The sequence below is a fragment of the Lissotriton helveticus genome, chromosome 1_2 (genome assembly GCF_964261635.1).
Source record: "Lissotriton helveticus chromosome 1_2, aLisHel1.1, whole genome shotgun sequence".
Taxonomy (NCBI): domain Eukaryota; kingdom Metazoa; phylum Chordata; class Amphibia; order Caudata; family Salamandridae; genus Lissotriton; species Lissotriton helveticus.
The window spans coordinates 290066273-290092173 of record NC_136058.1 but is presented as its reverse complement, the minus strand read 5'-3'; the positions used below and the strand labels follow the sequence as shown (position 1 = coordinate 290092173).

The window sequence follows — 25901 nt, the reverse complement described above, 5'->3', positions numbered from 1 at the left end:
GGGTTTCCTGTCACAGGAGGGTGTCACCGCCCTCCAGACAGGAGATAGTGTATTGTAGCAGGGAGGTTTGAAAGAAACCAGACACTGCTTGGGGCGCACAAGGCTGCCCCTTGCATAATCCGGCCAAACCGGTTCTGGGGCACTCCAGCCCTCGTGCCAGGGCGGCCTGGATCAAAGGAAGGGGGTGTATCCACCCACTTCCTGGGTCCCACCCATAGGAGGGGACCTAGCAGGTAATCACGCCCACCAGATTCGAATAAGAGTGGGAGCAGTGCCAATGCACATCAGATTTCCTGGAAGAAACATTTGAAACGATATTCTGGACCCTTCGCCCTCCATCTCAACGTGGAAGCCCGAAGAATCTCCCTTGTGGTCAAGGAGTGACCACCCTGCAGCAGCAGGCACCATCCAGCCCTCGACGTCTACTTAGTTGCAGTTCCCGCCGGAACTCGAGCGACTGAGATCGACGAGATCAAGCCTGCCTGCCTTCTAACAGCCCGATCCACAGTCCCTGCAAAGCTGAGACCCGTGGAGGCGACCGGAAGCGTGGGGCACGCCATCTTGAATTGACCACGAGACGCTGACCGTGCAGCCCACGAGTGATCCTCGAAGCTGTGCACCGGGGTTTGAGAAGCCCCCACCCTGAGCTACTCCTGAGCCGAAGTTCAGCCCTCCACACTCAACGAGTGCTGCGTGGGGCCCTTTGGCACTATTTGGCTCAACGCGTTGGCCCGGTCACTTGCCAGCTGGCTAGTGGTCCCTGTGCCGACGAACTACCTAAGAAGACTCGTGAATCTGGTTGCTCCAGATCCACACCAGCTCCCCTGAAAAGGAGCCCCGACTCTGACCTTCCTGGTCCGAGTGAGAAGCAATCTTCCGATCCCGCGTGGATTGCTCTTGCCAAGGCTTGTTTGCTCCAAACTTGAAGCCGACTGCACCGACGGTGAGAGCCTGCGTGGGACAGATCGTGACCTGCTCCTGGACGTCGCAGATGCCCCAGAGCCCACGTGACAGCGGAGAGAAGCTCCTCGACGACCACCTGATTGCGCCCGACATTGCCTGGTTCCGTCCTGGTTCCACCCTGGTCACTGCTGAGTGACCCAGACTCTGTCCCCTCTGCTTTCAGGTACTCTACAACTTGAGTCCACCCTTGGACTCCACCGGACACTTCATCTTTAACCCGCCTGCAGCCCTTTCAGCTTCAAGCACCAAGAGCCTGCGAGTCAAAACCCGACGCCACTTCGACCCTGTGCACCCACTTCCTGTGGGTGAGGTAACTTTGCTCCGCCGGTGTTCCCACACTGGTGCACACCTCTAGGGTCTGTGTGTTAAGTTTTGTTCCTCTAGGTTCAGCGGAAGTGTCCTTTAACTTTAACTTTACAACTTTTACGCACCATTGGTTAACATTGGTGCGTGCGCTTTCCGCACATCTCCCGAATCCCGAGGGCCATTCCCGACTTCAGCATTGCTTGTCCTGACTGCTCCCAGCGATTCCCTAGGCCCTAGGCCTAACCACTGCTCGAGTGGCCTCTCTTATACCACTTGTTTAGTATATGGTTTGAGTGGCCCCCTGCCCTCATCCATAATTGTGCAACTTTGTATGTTTAAACAGTGCTTTTGATTTAACGCTTGTGCCCCTTTATTCATAAAGAATACTGGGGATTGTTTTTAGTAATAAACACATATATTTTTATAATATATACTTGTGTGGTGTCCTTTCATTTGGTATTACAGGATTGTATGTGGTAAAACAGCTCGCTTAACACGACCTCTTAAGTTAAGCCTTTAGGCTGCTTAGTCCATGCTACCCCTAGGATAGCTTGTCTAATAAGGTTGACTTACAACCAGACACCATAAGGGATTGTTTGGTCAGGTAGTAGGTGGTTCCAGAATTGGAAACATCCCCTACCAGGCCAACTTCTCACATTGGTGAGCAGCGGTGCGGATTTGAGCTTGCTGTTGTTTTACCATTGCAATCTTTATATCAAATTGAAAGATCACATCAAGTACCTCTAGGTACATATAAAATCAAAAGCTTAGCATATTAAGTTCTACTGAACTTAGTAGTTGTAGGTTGAAGGGAGTAGCACACCCCTGACTACAACTCACTAGCAAGGTACAGTAGGAAAACACTTAGTGTAGGTAAGTGCACCACTTACACCTCACTAGTAACCATGTCTGACACAGGAAAAGCCTCAGGGTCTACTCCTGTGACAGTTGACCTTACCCAGGCAACTTTTGGATATGACAAGTTAACCCGCAGAGACTTGATTGCCTTGTGCAAAGCAAGAGGGTTAAAAAGGGGCAGAAGCCCCACCTGCCTAATCCTGGTGGAAATCCTAGAACAGGATGACTTAGAGAAGGCAAAAGCAGCTTCCCTAGACACAGGAAATGGAGGGAACCCCCCTGTAGTTGATCCCCCTGAAGAGGAGGATGATGATGACTTGGATGAGGACTCAGATGTTGAGGACTTAGAAGTACAGGATCAGGGTAGCCAGGTTCCAGTTGGTAGGCTTAGCCAGGCCAACTTGGACCTACTGGGGAATGGAGAGGGCCAGCACCTCCCCAGAACCCAACATGTGATTCTCCCAGGCAACAGAAGAGTGAGATCTCCCTCAGGGGACTATCATATTTCTAGTGCCTCCAGAGAATCAGAGAGAGGCATGACTGCTTCTCAGAAAGCTGAGCATAGGGCTAGAATGAGGGCTGTCAAACTCCAGATAGAGAGAGAGGAGGTAGCCCTGAGTCAAGCTAGACTCACCTTAGCTCAAGCTAAACTTGCCTTGGCAAGAGAGCAGAAATTAAGTGGCTTAGATGTCACTGGTGGCAGCAATTTTCCAAGAGAAAAAGACAGGGCCTATGACAATAGAAACCTGACTAAAATTGTGGCCCCCTTCAAAGAAGGGGATGACATCCACAAATGGATGACTGCTCTTGAGAGAGCCTGCATGGTACAGCAGGTTCCTGAGGAACAGTGGGCTGCAATTTTGTGGTACTCCTTTTCTGAGAAAGGGAGGGACAGGCTCCTCACAGTTAGACCTGAGGATGCCAAAAACTACTCTGTTTTGAAGAGTGCTCTCATTGAAGGGTATGGCCTAACCACTGAGCAATACAGGTTGTTGTTCAGAGACACCCAGAAAGCACAGACTCAAGACTGGACTGATTTCGTTGAGTGTGCCACTAAGGCTTTGGAGGGTTGGTTGCAGGGAAGTAAAGTTTCAGACTATACAGGATTGTACAATCTTATGATGAGAGAACAGATCCTTAATAACTGTACAAACCAGCTGTTGCATCAATACCTTATTGACTCTGATCTGACCTCTCCCCAAGAATTGGGAAAGAAGGCAGACAAATGGGTCAGAACAAGGATTAAGCAGAAACCCCAGAACCAAGGTGGTGACCAGAAGAAAACAGACCAGAAGGGTGGTAATCAGAATCAGAAAGATAAAGAAAAAGACCAGAAGTCTTCAGGCCCCCAAACTAATAGTAAGGAGGGTGGTTCCCAAAATGGTAACAAGAAGAAGAAGAACAAAGGTCCAAAGACACCTTGGTGTAATACCTGCAAATCAGTTTCACACTGGGGCAGTGAGTGCACCAAGACAAATCCAGTTCCCACCACTACAGCTCCTAAAGCAACTGCAACCCCAAGTACAGTAAGTAGTGGTGGAACACAGTCCAAGGGTGTAGCTGGGTTGACCCTGGGTATTGAAGTAGGATCTGGCCTAGTCAGAGTCCCTACACAGGCAGTTCTCCTGTATGATGTGGACATTGAGTTGCCCACTGCAGTAAGCCCCACTAACCTGGGCAAATACAGGCAGACTCCCTTAATTAATGAGAAACTGGCTCAAGCATACAGGGACACATGTGCCAGTGTCACAATGGTGACACCTGACTTTGTGGACCCTGGACAGATTGTACTAGGAGAGAGCTACCTAGTAACCAACGCCAGCAACTCCACTACCTCCCATAGTGTGGCAGTTGTGAACTTCTCCTGGGGAGGGGTTGATGGCCTAAAGAAAGTTGTGGTGAGTGCAGACCTACCAGTAGACTGTCTGTTAGGCAATGACCTTGAAAGCTCAGCATGGTCAGAAGTGGAGTACAGGACTCATGCAGAAATGCTAGGGATTTCAGAGCATGTCCTTGCCATGACAAGGGCTCAGGCTAAGAAGTGCCTTCCTGAACCAGTGGTGGATCTTGAGACAATAGACCAGCCACAACCCAAGAGAAGGAGCAAGAGAGGAAAGGCCTCGCCTTCCACCTTGCCCCAGGTTGAGGATCAGGTTTCAGAGGAAACTGATTCTGCAGTCCAAGAGGAGACTGTCTCTGAGGAGCTTGAACCTGACCAGGTTGAGTTTCTGGGGACAGGGGGACCCTCAAGGGCAGACCTGAGGCAGGCTCAATTAGATTGCCCTTCCCTTGAACCCCTCAGACAGCAGGCTGCTGCTGAGGCTGCTGGGGATGCCCAAGGTACCCATACTGTGTATTGGGATGAGGGACTCCTTTACTCAGAGGCTAGAGCCCCCAAGCCTGGCATGACCTGGAGGTTGGTGATACCTCTGCAGTTTAGGGGATTCCTCCTTACCTTGGCCCATGATATTCCCCTTGCAGGACACTTAGGCCAGAACAAGACGTGGGACAGGCTTGTTCCACACTTTCACTGGCCTCACATGTCAGAGGATGTCAAGGAGTTTTGTCGCTCCTGTGTCACTTGCCAAGCCAGTGGTAAGTCAGGTGGCACAACAAAGGCCCCCCTAATACCACTACCTGTGGTGGGGGTCCCCTTTGAGAGAGTTGGAATTGATATTGTGGGTCCAATGGACCCCCAAACAGCATCTGGGAACAGATTCATACTGGTGGTAGTGGATCATGCCACCAGGTATCCAGAGGCTATTCCCCTAAGGACCACCACAGCACCTGTGGTGGCAAAGGCCCTCATTGCAGTTTTCTCAAGAGTGGGCTTTCCTAAGGAGGTACTATCAGATAGAGGGACGAATTTTATGTCCAGCTATCTGAAAGCAATGTGGAAGGAATGTGGAGTAAACTATAAGTTTACCACCCCATATCATCCCCAGTGCAATGGGCTTGTGGAGAGATTTAACAAGACCCTTAAAGGCATGATAAAAGGATTACCAGAGAAGCTCAGGCGGAAATGGGACATTCTTTTACCCTGCCTGCTCTTTGCTTACAGAGAGGTCCCACAGAAGGGGGTTGGCTACAGCCCTTTTGAACTTTTGTTTGGCCACCCTGTGAGAGGTCCATTGTGTTTGGTGAAGGAAGGATGGGAGTTACCTCTCAAAAAGCCCAAACTAGACATAGTGGACTATGTACTTGGTCTCCGCTCCAGGATGGCTGAGTACATGGAAAGAGCATCCAAAAACCTGGAGGCCAGCCAAGAATTGCAGAAAGCTTGGCATGACCAAAAGGCTGTGCTGGTAGAGTTCCAACCAGGACAGAAGGTGTGGGCAGCACTCTAAGACAAATGGAGTGGACCCTATCCTATTATTGAGAAGAAGGGGGAAGTCACCTACTTGGTAGACTTTGGAACACCCAGGAGCCCTCACAGGGTAATCCATGTGAATCGCTTGAAAGCATTTGTGGACAGGGAGGACATGAGCTTGCTCATGGCCACAGATGGGGAACAGGAGGAAGAGAGTGACCCTCTCCCAGACCTGCTTTCTCAGAACCCTGATGATGGTTCAGTTGATGGAGTAGCCTTGGCAGGCAGCCTCACTGACCAGCAACAGATGGACTGCAGACAAGTTTTGCAGGCCCACAGGCATTTGTTTTCACTCACACCCAGCCAGACTGACTGGTGTACCCATGTGGTGGACACTGGTGACAGTCTGCCTGTCAAGAATAAGATCTACAGGCAACCTGACCATGTCAGAGACTGCATCAAGGCTGAGGTGCAAAAGATGTTGGAGCTTGGAGTGATTGAGCCATCAGAGAGCCCATGGGCCAGCCCAGTAGTCCTGGTGCCAAAACCTCATACCCAAGATGGTAAGAGAGAAATGAGGTTTTGCGTGGATTACAGGGGTCTCAATGCTGTCACTAGGACAGATGCTCACCCCATTCCAAGAGCAGATGAGCTCATTGACAGATTGGCTTCTGCCAAGTTTCTGAGCACATTCGATCTGACAGCTGGCTACTGGCAAATCAGACTAGCTGAGGAGTCAAAGGCCAAGACAGCATTCTCTACCCCTAGTGGACATTATCAGTTTGTGGTAATGCCCTTTGGTTTGAAGAATGCACCTGCCACTTTCCAAAGGTTGGTGAACCAAGTCCTTACTGGGTTGGATGACTTTTGTGCAGCTTATCTGGATGATATTGCTGTCTTTAGCTCCACCTGGGAGGATCACCTGATCCACCTGAAGAGAGTTTTGGAGGCCCTGCAAAAGGCAGGCCTAACTATCAAGGCCACTAAGTGCCAGATAGGGCAGAGTAAGGTTGTATACCTGGGCCACCTAGTTGGTGGAGGCCAGGTTCAGCCACTGGAGAGCAAAATCCAGGCCATACAGGACTGGGCTCCTCCAGTTACCCAGACACAAGTCAGAGCCTTCTTGGGCCTGACTGGGTATTACAGGAAGTTTGTGAAGAACTATGGGTCTATAGTGACACCCCTAAATGACTTGACATCCAAGAAGATGCCAAAAAAGGTTCAGTGGACAGTTAGCTGTCAGAAGGCATTTGAAGACCTGAAGAAGGCCATGTGCTCTGCACCTATCCTAAAGAGTCCTGACTACTCCAAACAGTTCATTGTTCAGACAGATGCTTCTGAGTTGGGGGTGGGAGCTGTGCTCTCACAACTTAATCAAGATGGTCAAGACCAGCCAATTGCTTTCATTAGCAGGAGGCTGACCCCAAGAGAAAAACGTTGGTCAGCCATTGAGAGGGAGGCCTTTGCTGTGGTTTGGGCATTAAAGAAGTTGAGGTCCTACTTGTTTGGAACTCACTTCCTGGTGCAAACAGACCATAAGCCCCTCTTGTGGCTTAATCAGATGAAGGGTGAAAATCCCAAACTGCTCAGGTGGTCCATTTCCCTACAGGGGATGGACTTTACAGTGGAGCACCGCCCAGGGACTGACCATGGTAATGCAGATGGTCTCTCCAGGTACTTCCACTTAGAACATGAAGACTTATCTGGTCAAGGTTAGTTTAATGTCCCTGCGTTTGGGGGGGGTTGTGTAGGAGAGTAGGGTCTGCTATCCTATGGTCACCCCAAATTTTTACTTTTTGCTTCACTGGTTTTCGACTACTGAGGCTGTGGGCCTGCTGATCAGACCCCCAGCCTGCTGTTCTCTCACTAAATTAATGACACATGTGCTATAGGCACATACCAATTGGAAATGGACTCCTTGTCAGCCCCTGTATAATGCACTATAGGTGCACAGGGCATAGGAGCCACTAAGGCCTACCATGAGGTGCAGCATATCTTTTGCCACCCCTGGCTGGTTCTTAAATTGACACAACTGGCTGATCACTCAGCTGGGGTAAGGTGGTGTACACACCCCTTGCTTAGATATAGTATACCTATGTCTAAACCTATATCTGGACACATGTAAACCTGTGAGCCACTCCTATAGTCAGGCCTCATCAATCCTGGAGGCTGAGTGCGTGGTTTTTATGTGAGATGGAGCTCTAGCATGAGCTGAGCCTGTCTGCAGCCGTCGGGAACAAATCCCTAAGCTGTTTCAGGATAATGCCATACCATATACTATTAAGTGCCTTATAATCCTCGCGGCTATTTAGCAACTTTGGTTTGGCTTTATCAAAACATGTCGTGTAAGGTGTCATACGCTTTGGAATACCATCCCCTCGCCAGTTCTGGCGACGGGGATGGCATTCCACCCCTCTAGAGGGGTAAGACATGTTACTTTACTTTAATGCGGTTAATTTCTCCAAAGACCTTAAGATCCACAAAATGGATGCCTCTGCCACAGACAAATGTCTGGACCCCTGGAGCTGACCGAAACTCAGCAAAAGGGGTCCTGGACAAAGGGTTTCCTGTCACAGGAGGGTGTCACCGCCCTCCAGACAGGAGATAGTGTATTGTAGCAGGGAGGTTTGAAAGAAACCAGACACTGCTTGGGGCGCACAAGGCTGCCCCTTGCATAATCCGGCCAAACCGGTTCTGGGGCACTCCAGCCCTCGTGCCAGGGCGGCCTGGATCAAAGGAAGGGGGTGTATCCACCCACTTCCTGGGTCCCACCCATAGGAGGGGACCTAGCAGGTAATCACGCCCACCAGATTCGAATAAGAGTGGGAGCAGTGCCAATGCACATCAGATTTCCTGGAAGAAACATTTGAAACGATATTCTGGACCCTTCGCCCTCCATCTCAACGTGGAAGCCCGAAGAATCTCCCTTGTGGTCAAGGAGTGACCACCCTGCAGCAGCAGGCACCATCCAGCCCTCGACGTCTACTTAGTTGCAGTTCCCGCCGGAACTCGAGCGACTGAGATCGACGAGATCAAGCCTGCCTGCCTTCTAACAGCCCGATCCACAGTCCCTGCAAAGCTGAGACCCGTGGAGGCGACCGGAAGCGTGGGGCACGCCATCTTGAATTGACCACGAGACGCTGACCGTGCAGCCCACGAGTGATCCTCGAAGCTGTGCACCGGGGTTTGAGAAGCCCCCACCCTGAGCTACTCCTGAGCCGAAGTTCAGCCCTCCACACTCAACGAGTGCTGCGTGGGGCCCTTTGGCACTATTTGGCTCAACGCGTTGGCCCGGTCACTTGCCAGCTGGCTAGTGGTCCCTGTGCCGACGAACTACCTAAGAAGACTCGTGAATCTGGTTGCTCCAGATCCACACCAGCTCCCCTGAAAAGGAGCCCCGACTCTGACCTTCCTGGTCCGAGTGAGAAGCAATCTTCCGATCCCGCGTGGATTGCTCTTGCCAAGGCTTGTTTGCTCCAAACTTGAAGCCGACTGCACCGACGGTGAGAGCCTGCGTGGGACAGATCGTGACCTGCTCCTGGACGTCGCAGATGCCCCAGAGCCCACGTGACAGCGGAGAGAAGCTCCTCGACGACCACCTGATTGCGCCCGACATTGCCTGGTTCCGTCCTGGTTCCACCCTGGTCACTGCTGAGTGACCCAGACTCTGTCCCCTCTGCTTTCAGGTACTCTACAACTTGAGTCCACCCTTGGACTCCACCGGACACTTCATCTTTAACCCGCCTGCAGCCCTTTCAGCTTCAAGCACCAAGAGTCTGCGAGTCAAAACCCGACGCCACTTCGACCCTGTGCACCCACTTCCTGTGGGTGAGGTAACTTTGCTCCGCCGGTGTTCCCACACTGGTGCACACCTCTAGGGTCTGTGTGTTAAGTTTTGTTCCTCTAGGTTCAGCGGAAGTGTCCTTTAACTTTAACTTTACAACTTTTACGCACCATTGGTTAACATTGGTGCGTGCGTGCGCTTTCCGCACATCTCCCGAATCCCGAGGGCCAGTCCCGACTTCAGCATTGCTTGTCCTGACTGCTCCCAGCGATTCCCTAGGCCCTAGGCCTAACCACTGCTCGAGTGGCCTCTCTTATACCACTTGTTTAGTATATGGTTTGAGTGGCCCCCTGCCCTCATCCATAATTGTGCAACTTTGTATGTTTAAACAGTGCTTTTGATTTAACGCTTGTGCCCCTTTATTCATAAAGAATACTGGGGATTGTTTTTAGTAATAAACACATATATTTTTATAATATATACTTGTGTGGTGTCCTTTCATTTGGTATTACAGGATTGTATGTGGTAAAACAGCTCGCTTAACACGACCTCTTAAGTTAAGCCTTTAGGCTGCTTAGTCCATGCTACCCCTAGGATAGCTTGTCTAATAAGGTTGACTTACAACCAGACACCATAAGGGATTGTTTGGTCAGGTAGTAGGTGGTTCCAGAATTGGAAACATCCCCTACCAGGCCAACTTCTCACAGGTACATGTCGTCCTGACATCCCAGACTTTAGTCTCCTCTTCTAATGCCAGAAGTCAGAGCCCCCAGCTCTCCCCAGTTACACGTCATGGCCCGTTTGCGCGCACCAGTAGGTTAAAGGTTCCAGCTGCCCAGGTAGCCCCCTCCATGTATCCACCCATTCATGACACTTCTGTGATGTTTACATCACATGCCTCCGTGCACGCCCTGTGCACGCCTTCTTTTTACGCCCATATGTTCTTATCTTCCGTTTGTCACTTGTTACGCCTACTGTATTCAATGAAATTGTACTGTTTTACTATATATACTGTATGATGTTAATGAGATGCTGCAGCTGCCATTCCCCTTTTCCTGAGACTGTCATTCCTGTCCCTTCCTGAACCTTTGCAGGTGATGGAACCCGATGGTCCATTGGCTCGAGCCATCTGATTAAAGCCCTTATGACTCAGACACCTCGGATTCTGCCTCTTATTTATTGAGCTATCCTTTTCAGTTAAATGCATAGAAAAATAGTACCGGTAATTATTTATTTATTTACCACAATAGGTATGATCTTTTTATTATGAAAAGGTATGATAAACACAGTAGGTCTGATATATTGATTGTGAAAGCACAAAAGTCAATAGAAACTTAGGGCCTCATTACAATGAGGCTCGGAAAGTCTACGAACACAGTTCGGAGGCTTTCCGAGCCTCATTGCGGTTTCAAAACTGAGAGCCTCATTACAATGAAGGCTGTTGGTTTTAAAATCGGCTGGACATTCCGGCTGGCTTCCGATCAGCTCAAGGAGCCAGTCTGCCAGTCGAAACAGGCATGTAATCCCTATGGACGGCGTTTTACGCCGTCCAGATTACAATATAGGTTTCCGCCAGGCTTTTTATGCCGGGCTTTCCGACATAGAAAGCCTGTCGGAAATCGACTTTGGGGTCCCTAGCAGGGCTCCCTTCAGCCACCGGCCTCTGGTTGGGGGTTGAGGGGCACCTACGGTGCCACTCTGTTCATCTCTGCACTGTGTGGCAGTCATCATGAGGTGCCTGCCATGCGATGCAGGGATGAACACAAACTCTGTTTTCTGTATGGAAGCTTGTGCTGTGGCCGGTTTCCGACTGCAGCACAAGCACCCATACAGAACAAGCATTTGCAATGCAATAGGTCTCGCATTAGGAAAGTTTGAGCTCTTGGTCTTGTGAATGACAATTTTTTTATTTATGTGTTTGTTTTGAAAATAGCTAAATTAATAGCTTTGTCATTTACAATGCCAATAGTTATAACTTTCGCAAATGTGACAGCTTTAGCATTTGTAATGCAACATGTTTTGTATTTACGTGACTTAGATGTATTGATATTCCAAATAACAATGGCTTTTAATTTTTTTAAATAATTAATACTTAAATAAAAGTGATTGTAATTTATAATGGCAATAGCTTAAACTTTTGTAAATAACTTTTGTGAAGATTATGTTCAGTGTATTTTATTGTGACGAAAATCCAAGAACAGAAGTGAATTATTAACATCTTTTTGTGACATTTGTAATAAAGCTTGAAACATTGAGAGAACATATTTGAACCAGTTGTTGTTGAATGGTTGCACAGATTGATGCTGTGATGGCGCGGAGTGATGTTGTGGTGGCGACGAGTGAGGCTGTGGCATTCAGTGATGCTGTGGTAGCGCATAGTGATGTTGCGGTGCCGCTGAGTGATGCCGCTGAGTGATGCTGTGGTGGCCATGAGTGATGCTGTGGAGGCCGTGAGTGATGCTGTGGAGGCCGTGAGTGATGCTGTGGAGGCCGTGAGTGATGCTGTGGAGGCCGTGAGTGATGCTGTGGAGGCCGTGAGTGATGCTGTGGAGGCCGTGAGTGATGCTGTGGAGGCCGTGAGTGATGCTGTGGAGGCCGTGAGTGATGCTGTGGAGGCCGTGAGTGATGCTGTGGAGGCCGTGAGTGATGCTGTGGAGGCCGTGAGTGATGCTGTGGAGGCCGTGAGTGATGCTGTGGAGGCCGTGAGTGATGCTGTGGAGGCCGTGAGTGATGCTGTGAAGGCCGTGAGTGATGCTGTGGAGGCCGTGAGTGATGCTGTGGAGGCCGTGAGTGATGCTGTGGAGGCTCTGAGTGATGCTGTGGAGGCTCTGAGTGATACTGTGGAGGCTCTGAGTGATGCTGTGGAGGCCCTGAGTGATTCTGTGGAGGCCCTGAGTGATGCTGTGGAGGCCCTGAGTGATGCTGTGGAGGCCCTGAGTGATGCTGTGGAGGCCCTGAGTGATGCTGTGGAGGCGCATAATAATGCTGTGGTAGCGCATAGTGAGGCTGTGGTGTTCCAGAATGATGCTGTAGTGTTCCAGATTGATGCTGTGGTGGTGCGGAGTGATGCTGTGGTGGTGCGGAGTGATGCTGTGGTGGTGCGGAGTGATGCTGTGGTGGTGCTGAGTGATGCTGTGGTGGTGCTGAGTGATGCTGTGGTGGTGCTGAGTGATGCTGTGGTGGTGCTGAGTGATGTTGTGCTGGTGCTGAGTGGTGCTGTGGTGCTGCTGAGTGATAATGTGGTGGTGCTGAGTGATAATGTGGTGGTGCTGAGTGATGCTGGGGTAGCGCCGAGTGATGATGTGGTGATGCTGAGTGGTGCTGTGGTGGTGCTGAGAGATGCTGGGGTGGCGCTGAGTGGTGCTGTGGTGGTGCTGAGTGATGCTGTGGTGGTGCTGAGGTGGTGCTGAGTGATAATGTGGTGGTGCTGAGTGATAATGTGGTGGTGCTGAGTGATGCTGGGGTAGCGCTGAGTGATGATGTGGTGATGCTGAGTGGTGCTGTGGTGGTGCTGAGTGATGCTGTGGAGACCCTGATTGATGCTGTGGTGGCGCATAATAATGCTATGGTAGCGCATAGTGATGCTGTGGTGTCCCAGAGTGATGCTGTAGTATTCCAGAGTGATGCTGTGGTGGTGCTGAGTGATGCTGTGGTGCTGCTGAGTGATGCTGTGGTGGTGCTGTGGTGGTGCTGAGTGATAATGTGGTGGTGCTGAGTGGTGCTATAGTGGTGCTGAGTGATGCTGGGGTGGCGCTGAGTGATGCTGTGGTGGTGCTGAGTGGTGCTGTGGTGGTGCTGAGTGGTGCTGTGGTGGTGCTGAGTGGTGCTGTGGTGGTGCTGAGTGATGTTGTGGTGGTGCTGAGTGATGCTGTGGTGGTGCTGCGTGGTGCTGTGGTGGTTCTGGCTACACAGGCCTTTACTGCCTCTATGTGCTCGAAATCCCCAGCCTTTCCCTATCTGTTTCCAGTTACCTGTGTCCTAATGCGACCAATGATGGTGAAGGTCGAACAGTCTGATAAGACAATGACTTTGAAAGCGTAGGCTGTGCCTGTATCTCTCCCGACTCCCATGGGTCCTGCTACAGGACTTGTGTTTTCATAAACATTAGGTATAACCCTATATTGTTTTTTGTTGACTAACGAGGAAAACAGTGGAGGGGCCATTCACGCATTTCATAAACATTACATTCCTTGGTCCAGCTATCTGAGCCCAGAGAAACACCACGGGCAGATAGTATACAGATTTACTAAACACCAAGAGAATATTGCTTCAGTGACTACCGCATAATCAAACAACTGAACCGCTGAAGGTATTTATGCATGTGTATGTATGTGTGTGTGGATACGTGTAGGCATGCATGTATATGCGAGCATATCTGTGTATATGTGAGCATGTTTTAGTGTGTGTGTAAGTATGTACGCGCATTTGTGTGCGCCTATGTATTTTGTGTGGTGGTGTTTGTGTGTAGGGGTTTATGTGTATTTGGTTGTTTGTGAATGTTTGTGTGTGTGGGTGTAATCTATGCTTATTTGTGTGGTTGCGTCTGTGCGTGTGGGTATATTTGCTAATGTACGTATGTCTGTGTGCGTATTTATGTGGTTGTGCGGGTAGGTGTGTATATGGAAGCTTATGAATGTGTGCGAATGTGTATTTGCGTAGCTGCGTCTGTGCGTGTGGATATATTTGCATGGGTACCAAGTGTATTGTTGTGGTTGCGTTTGCGCGTTTCTCAGAGTAGGTGTATTTATGTGGTTGTTTGTGTCTGTGAGGCATATGGTGTATTTGCTTGCCCAGATACGTGTATTTGAGTAGTTGCGTCTGTGTGTGTAACTGTGTATGTATATTTGGGTAGTTGCGTGGGCGTTTGTTTGTGTGGTTGGTTGTTTAGGTGTGTGTGTGTGTGTGTGTGTATATACTAACTCAGTGCACTTCCAAAAACTAGGTTACCATCTTTAAAAGCCACAAGCTATTCTCTGGTACCTGCAATTAAAATCACAATTCACCAATCCTGCGCTCAGACAAATGACTTCCAATTAAGGCTAGATGTGCATTTAAGACACCTCCTGTCCGGTTTAAAAGACAGTTCATTCAAATACACCTCAACACATGGCCTGAAAGCTGCCCACCTTGGGAAGAAAGAGCTCACAGCAAGGACGTGCTTTATTCTCCCAATCTTTCTAAAGTGTTATTCCTATATCTGGAACTTTCTGACAGTCAATTGCCAATGAGTGTACACTTCTCAGACCCTTCCTAGGTTTATGAGTAGGCCTGACATGTCCAAAATGTCTTGATTTATCCTGGGACTGCTCAAACCCCTTTATTGCTTCATAACGGTATGTGTTTTAAAACATTTTATGACTATTTAATTTTAACACATTTCTCTACTGAATGCCTTTCCTTTTTGTCTAATACCATTCTACTTTTCAAATACTGCTATGTCCCTTTGGACAGCCTACTTGAAACTCTGTTTGGGCCTGGTTTATGCTATGGTAAACTATCAAAACAAATAACATTTAGGAAACAATGTCCTTGTCTCTATGATGGAGGCGACCAGGCCTGAGAAATTAAAACACCCACCACCAAATAAGCGGCTTACTTTCAATGCATAGTGCTCAGACCATGAGAAAGAATCTCAAAATGAAACAGATGTTGCAGTTTGAGAAACAGCTGGCCCGAGCCTCTTGAGCACCAGGAAATGATCACTCTCCTTTCCAAATAGCTTTCTTGTTAAAGCATGTGGAGTAACCTTGGACCCCCTTCCCTCTGCCACGCTGATAAAAAAAAAACATTGCATCGGTTGGAAACCTGGTGATTTGCCTTAAAAACATGCTTCCGCATGAATTAAGCATTGAACAATCAATCAACTGTGCAAATAAAAAAAAACGTACGGTAAATATGAAAGGATAAACTTCGGATGGGATTTGGTGGAAGCGCGAACCGATTACAATAAGACAACAGCCAGGCAAAGCAGAATCACATCGCCTTGGCTGGAGGATGCTTTCTTCAATCGGCTCGGTATTCTGCGCCTTCGGCAGCAGGGAGGACGTGCACGCTTCTCTAAAAGAGAGAGTAGCAGGTAGTATTTGTAACTGAAGTTACGATTACTGTCTTCAGCGGACACACTTGGAAGAGCAGGTTTACACAATTCAGCTCAAACTGCTCACTCACACACACTGGGGACACTAGCCAACCTCTGTTTGCAAGCAAGCAGCACTGAAATATGGAAAGCTCCTGCCTGAGGGATGAAAAGCCACACGCTGCTCTACCAGAGGAAAGGTACCGGTGAAAGCTCTGAGTGACGCACCGTCTGTGGCTCACTGACAGATGCGCCATACGTCAAAAGAACAAGTAATCATCAACACTGCACTGGCACCTCCCTTGGATGGATGTCAGCATGCTAACAGCAGCATGCTATGTTCTCACCTCACTCACCAACAGACAACAGTGCACTTCAGAACAGAACTCACAGCAGCCGCTCAGCAGAGTTTACATACATCGGCAGAAGGCGATCCGCACTTGCAGCCACTTCAAACTTCCAGTTAATTCAGAGACATTCTGCAGTGAGCAGCCAGCCCGTTTATCACCGCCGCGCGCCTCGTGAAGAGCGCCGCGCGGCCCTCTGCAGACTCCCCCTGCATTCCAGCAGGCGCGCGTCGCGATCCAGTCTGCATTGCCAGACTGTGGAGACAAGACCTGGCCGCACGCACAACGTTATCCTATGGGAAAAGCGCTGCACGCGGCCAGGTCTTGTCTCACTTCATCGGTCTCAGACTGCTGAGACGACGACTATAGTTCTCGCTTGCGAGAACGCGCTTTCAGCGCGTTCGTTGTAGGCGAGACCTAAAAAGGAGCTTGCGAAATTCAGTGGTCAGGACTGCCGACTGGAGGTTGGTTGAACCCGTATCCGCAACGGTGTTGGGCGGACGTAAGTCTGGCCGACATTGAAATAAGGCCCTTAAGGGTGGATTGTTATTTCTCTGTGTTAGAGTTTACAGATAGCTATTTTGCTACATGAATGGCACAGTTTATCTTTGTAGCGGCGGATTTTGGTGCTGTTACCACATTTGACAAAACCTAGGGTCGAAGATTTGCACTGTAATAATTCTTGCTAGAATCTCATTTTAGCCATCTGTTGTCTCTTTGTCTCTTTTAATAAAAAACCCTATATATGTGTAGAGAGAGCTACACAGAGGGCCTTTGGGACAGCTCTGCACTGCCACTGGTCTAAGTGTCATTTACACTCTGCTTCCATCCATGACAGCACACTGCATGGGGTAATAGTTCAGTCCACATTAGCCATTGCCTCTTTTGCCCTGTGAATTACGGTATTTTCTGATCACATGTGCCACCCGCCTGAAAATCAGTGCACTTCTGTGACAGGGATGGTTGCCCAGTCCTTCAGTTTTCAAATGTTCTCTTTTCATAGATCGCCTTTCATTCTTTGTTTCTTCTCTTTTTTTGTTTCAATGTTTCCTTGGAGGATACTACAGCTCTCAAAACAATGGTAATGAGTTGCTTGCTTGCCACTTATTTAATCTGCAGTGCACTGCATCTCATATGGCTACTTATTCTAAACCAGGAGACCATTATGGAATGCTGTCATCCATAATGGGTATAAACTTAATCAGAAGACAATAGGTTCCTGAAGGAGTCACTTATATATACTCAGAGTTGTGTTGATATAAAAACTCAACCTATTTTGAATTAAACACATAGGAGAATATAATAAGGTGTAGCAAAAATAAGTGACAGTTTTTAGTAACATTCATGACTTGCACCCAAACAACAATGCCATTAGTAAATTAGGAGGCAAGTCAGTAGTCAGGTAAACTCTAAACGTAGCCTAGATTCTTTGGGGCAGATTTGTGATGGGAATGCGCCACGTTTGCGTCACGCAACTGCGGCGTAAACGTGGCGCATCCCTACGACCCATTTACAACGTGACGCATCTAGGCAGATGCGTCACGTTGTAAAGCCCTGCGCCACTTGTGGGCGTTCCGGCGCAGGGTGGGCGTTCCGGGGCAGGTGCGCCTCGCAAAAGTGGCTGAGTGAAATCAATAAGATTTCACTCAGTCACTTTCAGGCCAATGCTGCATCAAAACCCTGCGCCTGCTTGAAGCACGCGTAGGTCTTGACGCAGCATTGTATAGATGGGGCACCCCCGAGCCTTGCTGGAGCTGCGTCGCGCTTGCGACGCAACTCCAGCAATGCGCCACCTTTACGGCACAGATGCGTCACGCATTTGTGCCATTTTTGCCCCATGGTGCGCCGCATTGTAAATGCGGCGCACCATGGGTGGCGAAGCAGCGGTGCAAAATAACTGGCGCATCCCTGGGGATGCGCCAGTTATCATAAATCTGCCCCTTAGTCTAGATGGGGCAGAATTATAGTCTATTAAATTATACATAAGAGGTGCTTGAACAGAGCACATCCTGAACTCAAGTATTTCAAAGTGCGCCGATATGTGACAATAAAGAACAAGCACTGGCGTTGCCAATAGGTCTCGCATTAGGAAAGTTTAACCTATTGGTATTGTAAATGAGAAATTTTGTATTTATGTGTTGGTTTTGAAAATAGCAAAATTAATAGCTTTGTCATTTACAATGCCAATAGTTTTAACTTTTGCAAATGTGACACCTAGAGCATTTGTTATGCAATATGTGTCGTATTTACGTTACTTACATAGTTTTGCAATCAGTCATCCCCTCTGGTAAGCTAATTCTCCGACCAGCACATGCCTGCTTACAGTTCAACAGGATTTTACAATATGCGCATTCAGACGTTTTTTTTATTCCATTCCCTCACTGCCTGGACGAGCCCAATCAAGGAGTGTGGCAAATGGCCGGAGGGAAGCCGGATGGGGGCAGGAGAGCTGAGATAGCGTGTTAGGGGAGGAGAAGCCGCAGAGCGCACGCTGGGCGAAGCCCTTTGATGTGCTGTGCGGCCGGGGGCAGGAGAGCTGAGATAGCGTGTTAGGGGAGGAGAAGCCGCAGAGCGCACGCTGGGCGAAGCCCTTTGATGTGCTGTGCGGCCGTGAATGCGCGTGCTTGTTTGCTCACGTGATTCACGTGAACTTAAAGAAAACCGCACGAACGAAAACCTTGGTTTCACGAGTTTTTTGAGCACTTGAATTCTCGCTCCCTCAATGCGCTTGCGGGCATTGATAGGTCGCGAGACCTAAAAAGGAGGAAAAGTGAAATAAAATATTTGCCTAGGATCACACAATTTGGACAGGCAGAGAAGCCGGTATTGAATCCTGGTTATCTGGTTTCACATTTTGAAATTCAGCCACTATATGGGCCTCTCTCTCACTCAGTTTACATCGATGGTTGCTGTTTTGTTTTTCATTCTTGGCTCACAACCCCTCGTCCGTCCCCCCCCTCCCCCCCCCCCCCACAGGCATAGCACACCCGACTCAAAGCCCCTGGACCCAATTGCCAAGCCAAGAATGCATCTTATCTCGGTGGGGGGGTGGAGGTAACACCCCAAACACCCCTCCTGAAGCTACGCCCCTGAGGGTTGTGTTTGGTGCTATGCTTGCCTGCTATCACCGTTGTATTCCAAATCGGGATGACCATGGCATGCAGATTTGATTAACATGCTTCAAGGCACTATGTGTTTATTTGGCATAGCATTTCAGTGGTCGATAGCAATAATCAACAGAAAGCCTCTTGCAGGATGGTTTTAAGATTGTTGACAAGGACTGTTTTATTGTGTTCAAAAGGGAATATAGTGTTCAGAGCAAGGGACGTCTCCTCGTGGGAAAAATGCATCTGGTGCATTGTCTCAATCTAAGATGCAGGACTGCAGAGCTTACCGTCTCAATGCAGGGAAGGAGATGGTAGAATTTTGGGGAGTGCTATAGAGTTTTGGTGCCTTCTGCTTTCTTAAATCAAAAATGCATTTGACAATTTTTCCTTAGAGGCCTGGATAGCCTTTGCAGGCACCAGTTCTTTCGGTCGCTTGAAGGCAGCTTTCAATGATTTAATTGTACACTGATCTATCACGTAAACAATCATCCAGCAAATTTCCAGAAAAAAATGGGTTGGTAAGAGGTGAATGCTGCCTACCTGCAGCCCCTGGTTATGTATGCTGCCTTGCATCATTAGCTGCATTATTGTCGGTGAAGCCGCTTGGATTAGCACCCGCATTATTGGCATGCACTGAGGGTATTCCATTAGTAGGCTTTGAGTTTGCAAGAGTATGCACCGTGGTGTTGGGGTCACAAGGGACAGATATTGCACCTTTACTGATTACTCGTGTAGGAATACTGCTCAACAGTGCAGAAATCTATTAAAAAATGTTTGATGGTCAATGGACTGTTCCCGCTGCGGCCTTCGTTACCCCCGAGATGAGGAGTAGCAAGGCGAGGTCCAGGGGGTCTAAGGCAAAATCAGAGTTGGCTGTCAATGTTCCTACTGCGGTACTTTGCAGCCCTGCCATAAATGGCCTACCTGTGAGTAGCAGGTCTTTAAATATAATCCTATCTTTCAAAAGTTGAATCAAATGTAATATATTCTCTAGATTTTTGTAGAACCACAGAGGTCAGTTTACTAGACTCCTTGGCCCCAAGGACTAACCAGAATCAGTAAAACAGTTGTACGGCAACCATTTTACAACCCACTGAGATATATTTGAACAAGATGTGTTTCAGGAAACGATCAATCACTTGAGAAATTGCAAGGATAATTAATGGAATCCCATACCTTCTTTCATTAAATAATGACACAGCAAGAACAGTAGAACATGACTGATACATTTAAAATATTTATTTAAAATCAGAATGCTAGTCTAGAGCACATTATATGAACTGTAATCACAAAGAGGACAAATAAAATGGCAGCCAAAATTGTAAATAAGAGGACCCACTCTAACATGGTTGCAGGAATAAATCTATACCAATCCTGCCCTCATTCAACTTCTTCGAAATGCTAATCTAATTCTAGCACAGCAGAAAATAAAACCTATTTTGAGCTTCAGGGATGGTACACAGCCAACAACAGATCTTATTTTCAATGCAGACGTAATGTCTGCTATTCTTGTCCCACGAGGCCAGCTCCACTAATAAATCAGTGAGCAAAGGCTAATGCTTTCCTTCCCGGTAGTCTTCAGTTGGTACCGGAGATGTGATTCGGTACCGTCTGAGCCAGTGTTGCCTGGTATGCAACTTCTCCTGTATCCTTCAGTCTCTGTGTTCGGCATTTATAACATAATATTATTGTTGTTAGAAATTCTTATAAAAAAAATGTAACAGAAAGTGGCATAAAGCCCTTTCCATTATTTTCGTTCTGCGAGGTAGCGTTGTTTTTTTAAATAAACAATGCAAACAGCATTCAAATTAAATACTGAACATATATTCATGTACATTTGATTACCACATTGCGGAACATATATAGAATTATACTTGGGTGACAGTAAATTACGGGGATTGGTTTTCACCAAGGGGTTCTGAGTGACATCAAATAGATGAGAGTGAAGCTCGAGTTGTCTATAGTGTGACTCAGAACCCTAAGAAGAAAAACATTCACTTAACTCACTTTTCACCAAACTATAATTTTTGGTTATATATGGCACCCAAAATCATCTGCCCCTGCTTTCAACTGCTACGCAGGAGCAGAGAAATAATTGGAAACCTATACATAACATGGTGTCTCTCAAAGTCCCAAATGATACAAAACATGGTTTCCTGTCACCCACCCCAACCAATTTCTGTGCCTTCCAGAAACTGCGATCCAAGCCAGAGCAGCCGGGAACTCCTTTAATACGTAGCAACAGCAGGTAGCAGCTTTTGTTGAGAACTGTTGCTATGTCAGAGCAGTTAATTACTGGATGTAGAATCCGCTCATTCACACCAATGTCTCTCTGTGAGAGCCACACCTAACATGTAGAATTAAAGATGGACAACAGTGAATTACTGGGATGTTTTGCACCGAGGGGTTATAAGTGACCTCAAATAGGAAAAGAAAGCGAAGTTGTCTCAGATGTCACCCAGAACCTCCAGGTGAAAAACATCCCCATAACTCACTTTTTACCCATGTATAATATTATGATATGTATGGCCACCAAAAATGTCTGTCCCTACTTTCAACTGCTAAGCAGAGGAAGAGGAGTAATGGGGAGTCATGCATAACATGGCCTCTGTTATTTACCCCTATCACCAAGGTAACAAAAAAAAAACCTTACCTGCCATCCTTGACCAAACCCCAGCACATCCCCTGCTTCCCCCCCTACACCCCCTCCTGCAGCTGTGCTTTCAGTAAAAGCAGTCAAGAAGCACTCAGAGAGCCAGTCTTCTGGCTGGAAGCCCTTTATGACACAGCAACAGTGGGTAACAAGTTTTAATATCAACTGTTGCTACATCACATCAGTGAGTTATCAACTTAAATAAACAATAGGGGCTCTCAGCGAGAATCGACCATACAATAATATAACCTAAATGTGTGTCATATAAATCACACTTGGGACGTTTTACTAATTCTAGTATTCACTTTTAGATGGATTGACTGGCACATGTCACTCAGTCAGGGGAATGCCCAGAATAGAAAAGACATATTATTCATAACAGATGCACCATCCACAGCACAAGTGCGAGATAGTCACAACACACACAGACTGATGGTGCACCACCACAAATCAGCGCAAAACATGGTGCGAAACACCAGTATGTAGAGAAACGTGGTCATCGTACTTAGCACCATTGTTGGGATGTGGAACAGCTGCTAAATGATCGGTGGTCAAATAAGGTTTCACGCAATGGAAAATATCAAAGGTGGTAGAAAGAATAATTAATAATGCAGACGGCACCTAAAGTGGAAAACTTGGAAAAAATAGGTATCCTCACGGGATCAGTTGTTAGGTTTTAGGTATTTGTATGGCACACGTTCAACCATTTCCAAGGCTTTGTAGTGGTTTAGAAGTCTGTGCCTCCAGTTTATTGGGGTTTTACAGCTGGATAGAACTTTGAGATGGATATGTATTTTTTATTAATGTAAGGCACAGTTATAATTTAGATTTCAGCTTATTTAGACAGTTCTTGAATGATTCTCTACTGGGATTGGATTTGCCATAATGACCAATAGCTCGCGCCTCCTTATAACGTAATTATTTACATGTCGTCTGCATGTTTGTGTGCTTATGCGGATGCTCCCCTGTGCTTGAAGCAAGAGATGTAATGGTTGTATGTAGACATTATACAAAGGGGGTGCGGTATCAGCCTCCTGGGCTCTGCAAGTACCGCAAATCCACTCCGAGCTAAACTCCTCCATAGTCATTGTCACGCGACACTCAATTAAAAATAATTAATTTTTAGGCCTACTTATACAAAGACTGCAGACCGCCATGGTGGGTAGTGGATTCACACCACTGGGTTGCAGGCAGGGCAGCAGAGGAAATGTGGGCAGGGTGGACAGGCTTAGTCTAGCCTTGGCACAAAAACACTACCTGGAAGCGAATGCGGATAGATGGGTCACATAGCAGGGTTAGCGTGCCGGCATAGCCTGTAACTGTATAACGCTTCAGGCCTGAGGACTGTCAGAAACAGTAGCCTGTAGGCCTGGGGTTCATAGTCACAACTATTCCAGAGTAAACTCAAACTGGCTGCCATTTTAGGATTGCTGCAGATCTGAACATACGCTCATTCGAGCGCACCTTTTCTTGAATCGCTCAGACATATAAAGCACTGGTGTTGTTTGAATCAAGGTTTCAAGCTAGCGAAGTGACCGAGATGGCTCTCCTCCATGTGCAAGGTTGTCTGGTCGAAGTCCTAGACCAGAAACAAGCTACTATGCTGATCTTATAAGATCTTACAGCGTCATCGGACACCCGGAAAGTTGACGTGGTGCAATCTGCCTGGTGACGAGGCCAGGCACGTCAGGACCAGCGTGGGATTACTCCTACCTTCACCAGGACGTTTTAAGGACGGGAACATTTATGATAACTCAGAAGAAGGAGGTTGGCAAGCACCCAATAGTGGGTACTACCTAAGTAAGATGATTGAGGCCTGCTTGTTTGGTTTGACCGTACTGCAGCCTGAGCAAAGGAGGCTTATGAGTCAAAAACGCAAGAGCCTATCATCTAACTCTTTGCGCACACTGCAGCGGACCAGAAAGGATGGCCATGAAGTTGGCTTGGCTTTAAGGCTTGCATGACTGCATGATTCAGCTCCATCTGAACCAGGGCTGTATTTCAGTTTGGATAACGTTTGCTTCTTCAGAGCTCAGCATAAGACTGAATGGATGAGATATTTTAAGGTCCTTCCTTATATTCTCAATTTTATCATGAACACATTTAGAGCTGAATCCAGTTCAGAGTGAAAGCATGGATGGTGAGCGCCGGCAGTCAGTTTAACTTATTTCTAGTATTATCCGGGGATCAATCCCGTTGAGTAGAAGGCGAACACCGCTGAGAGGCTTTAGATAAAGAGTGATTTGACTCATGTTTTTTCCTATCATCAGAGGTCAATTTTCGTGGCTACCAAATTACTGTTCGTTTTTTTGCTTTGGAGCTTTCTCCATTCTACAGGAGGTAGTTGGGTAGCAACGTCTGTAGACACTCTGGTAAATAACTTACTAGCTCTGATTTAAATGCATCAATGACCAGAAAATGATAAACAACGATTTGAATAGCGAAAGAAGGAGAGAGAGAGAGAGAGAGAGAGAGAGACAACTTCAGCTCTGTCTTCAAAAGCAGGTGCCATAGGCATGGTAACTTGATGTGTCTTCAAAGTATTTCCAAGCAAAATCCCTCTTCTCCTCAAGTTCTATTATTCATCAAAGATGACGGAGTCCATGAGTGAGGCTAGTCAATGAGTGAGGCTAGCCCAACATCTGACCTTTAGGTTATTTACAACCAAGTTTCTAACCCTACGCGGCCTACTTCAAGGGTTATCATAAAATGAACTAGATATGGGGTACGTCCCAATAATGAGTGACACTTTTACTATCCCAGAGCGACACTGGTGTGCCTGACCTGTGCGGGAGACCGATGATAACATGGCACACCCATCATATGTATGTACATCTGATTTCCGCATGCCCTTTATTGGTGGTAGGTTTTTCTCCTAGATATCGAGAACATGTCCCTAGAGCTCATACATTGTGTAGAACCGCACCTCCAGCACTACAAAGAGCATTTCTATTTCCCCATAAAGATTGGTCGAGGATCCATTGAGAGCGATGGTTACAGCTCTTTATGGATTTCAGAGCTGCATCCCCGCCAAGGTGGATACACATATGTAAGCATGCACTAGCCGTGATCTACACTTACTTGTGTGGCACCTTCAATAAAAGTCAGGCACTGCTTCTTCATGTCGTCCTGTCCGTATGTCACAGCCGCCTGCAAAGAAAATACAAGGGTTATGGAGTTATTGTGAGGACTTGGGCAGAATTATTTTGCAATGAAAAGGTTGGACAGTTCTGTGCAAGTGTAGAGTTGGAGCAAACCATAGGCAGAATCTCACCGCCACAGATGAAAGCAAGATGCTCTGTATTACGCATGGCATCATGTCAGGAAAATGTATTTGAGTAGCGGAAGTGACATCACATGCCCTGGAAGTGGTATCATTTCAAAACCTATGAGCTAGAAGTAGGATTTGAGAGCACATTATCAATAGTACTGGCTCATAGTAGCAAACATGCTGGTCATCTAGCCGGTGAGGACAGCTATACGAGCAGTCTTGAACTCAGGGGGAGTGAGTTGCCTTAAGTTCACTATCAGGAGGGAAGATTTTTTACCAAAAGACTAAAAAGGGCAATGTTCATGAGTGAGCATCATAAAATAGGCTTGGGAGAGGTAGGTAGGGGATGTGTCGTGGACCGTCTTAACACCAGAGCGAGGAGTTGGTCTTGTGCCCTCAGTTTGGCCGAAACTGGACTGGATATCGAAAGTGAGATTCTAGGTGTGGACCCTGGGAAATTAGTTTTATCACACGGAAAACTGATTGCTATGTCCATCCAAGCAATACTGTGGGCGTCAGACAAGAAGGCTATTACCGTAAACTCATTATGAAGGTGTTAAAGCAGGGTTTGGCTGCCTGGATTGGGAAGTGAGGGTGGGTCTTTCTAATGTCCACTAAACAGAGCCTGGCTGCTAGAGCTGGGTCGGTCAGAAGTGGGAACATTCTGAGGATGGAAATTTGACCATGTGGAGGATACAGGAAAATAGATCATCAGGATTTCTGAGGAGTCTGACATTAGTGACCTCAAGGCCAGCTGGTGTCAAGGCACTATTTGGCAAACAGAAATTCAAGTTCGGCTGCAAAAAGTTCCAGATGGGAAAGAGTAAAGGGTTATATGCCATCGCTGTAGGGATGAAAAAAAGCCAAAGGAGCATAGATATCAAAGTGGAAGATATTGCAGCAGAAAAAAGCAGAGAGGCGCCAAGATGGAGCCAAAGGGGAGATCTACACCATAGGGCACTAGCAAGGGAATGTGAGGAGTACCATGATAGGGAGCGATTTGACAGGTGGGATGGAAAATTCTGGCTAGTAATTGCGGCGGCGACCACAGCTTCAAGCATGGTAGGATTATTCAGGTCGTTCAACAAGGCAGAGAGTCCCAGGAAGATTGGATGAATGAACCGTGACTAAAGTATGCTTGATATATGTTGTGGGACCGGTGTCCTTCCAGTGGATGTGGGTAATCTGACTCGACTCGAACGGCCTGAATTTGGGTTTAAAGTTTG

At 47.5% G+C, this 25901-nt stretch overlaps 1 protein-coding gene across 3 annotated transcripts in view; it reads right to left on the bottom strand.

The window, feature by feature from the left end:
* The window catches only part of BTBD19 (BTB domain containing 19), a 1311048-nt gene that overhangs the window by 62978 nt on the left and 1222169 nt on the right, over window positions 1-25901 (bottom strand). For 2 of the 3 annotated variants that reach the window (XM_078671753.1, XM_078671755.1), the window contains exon 5: window positions 24486-24554. The exons of the other annotated variant lie outside the window; for it this stretch is intronic. In XM_078671753.1, the coding sequence (XP_078527879.1) occupies window positions 24486-24554 (69 nt within the window). The remainder of the gene's footprint in view (window positions 1-24485; window positions 24555-25901) is intronic. 3 annotated transcript variants of the gene reach the window in all.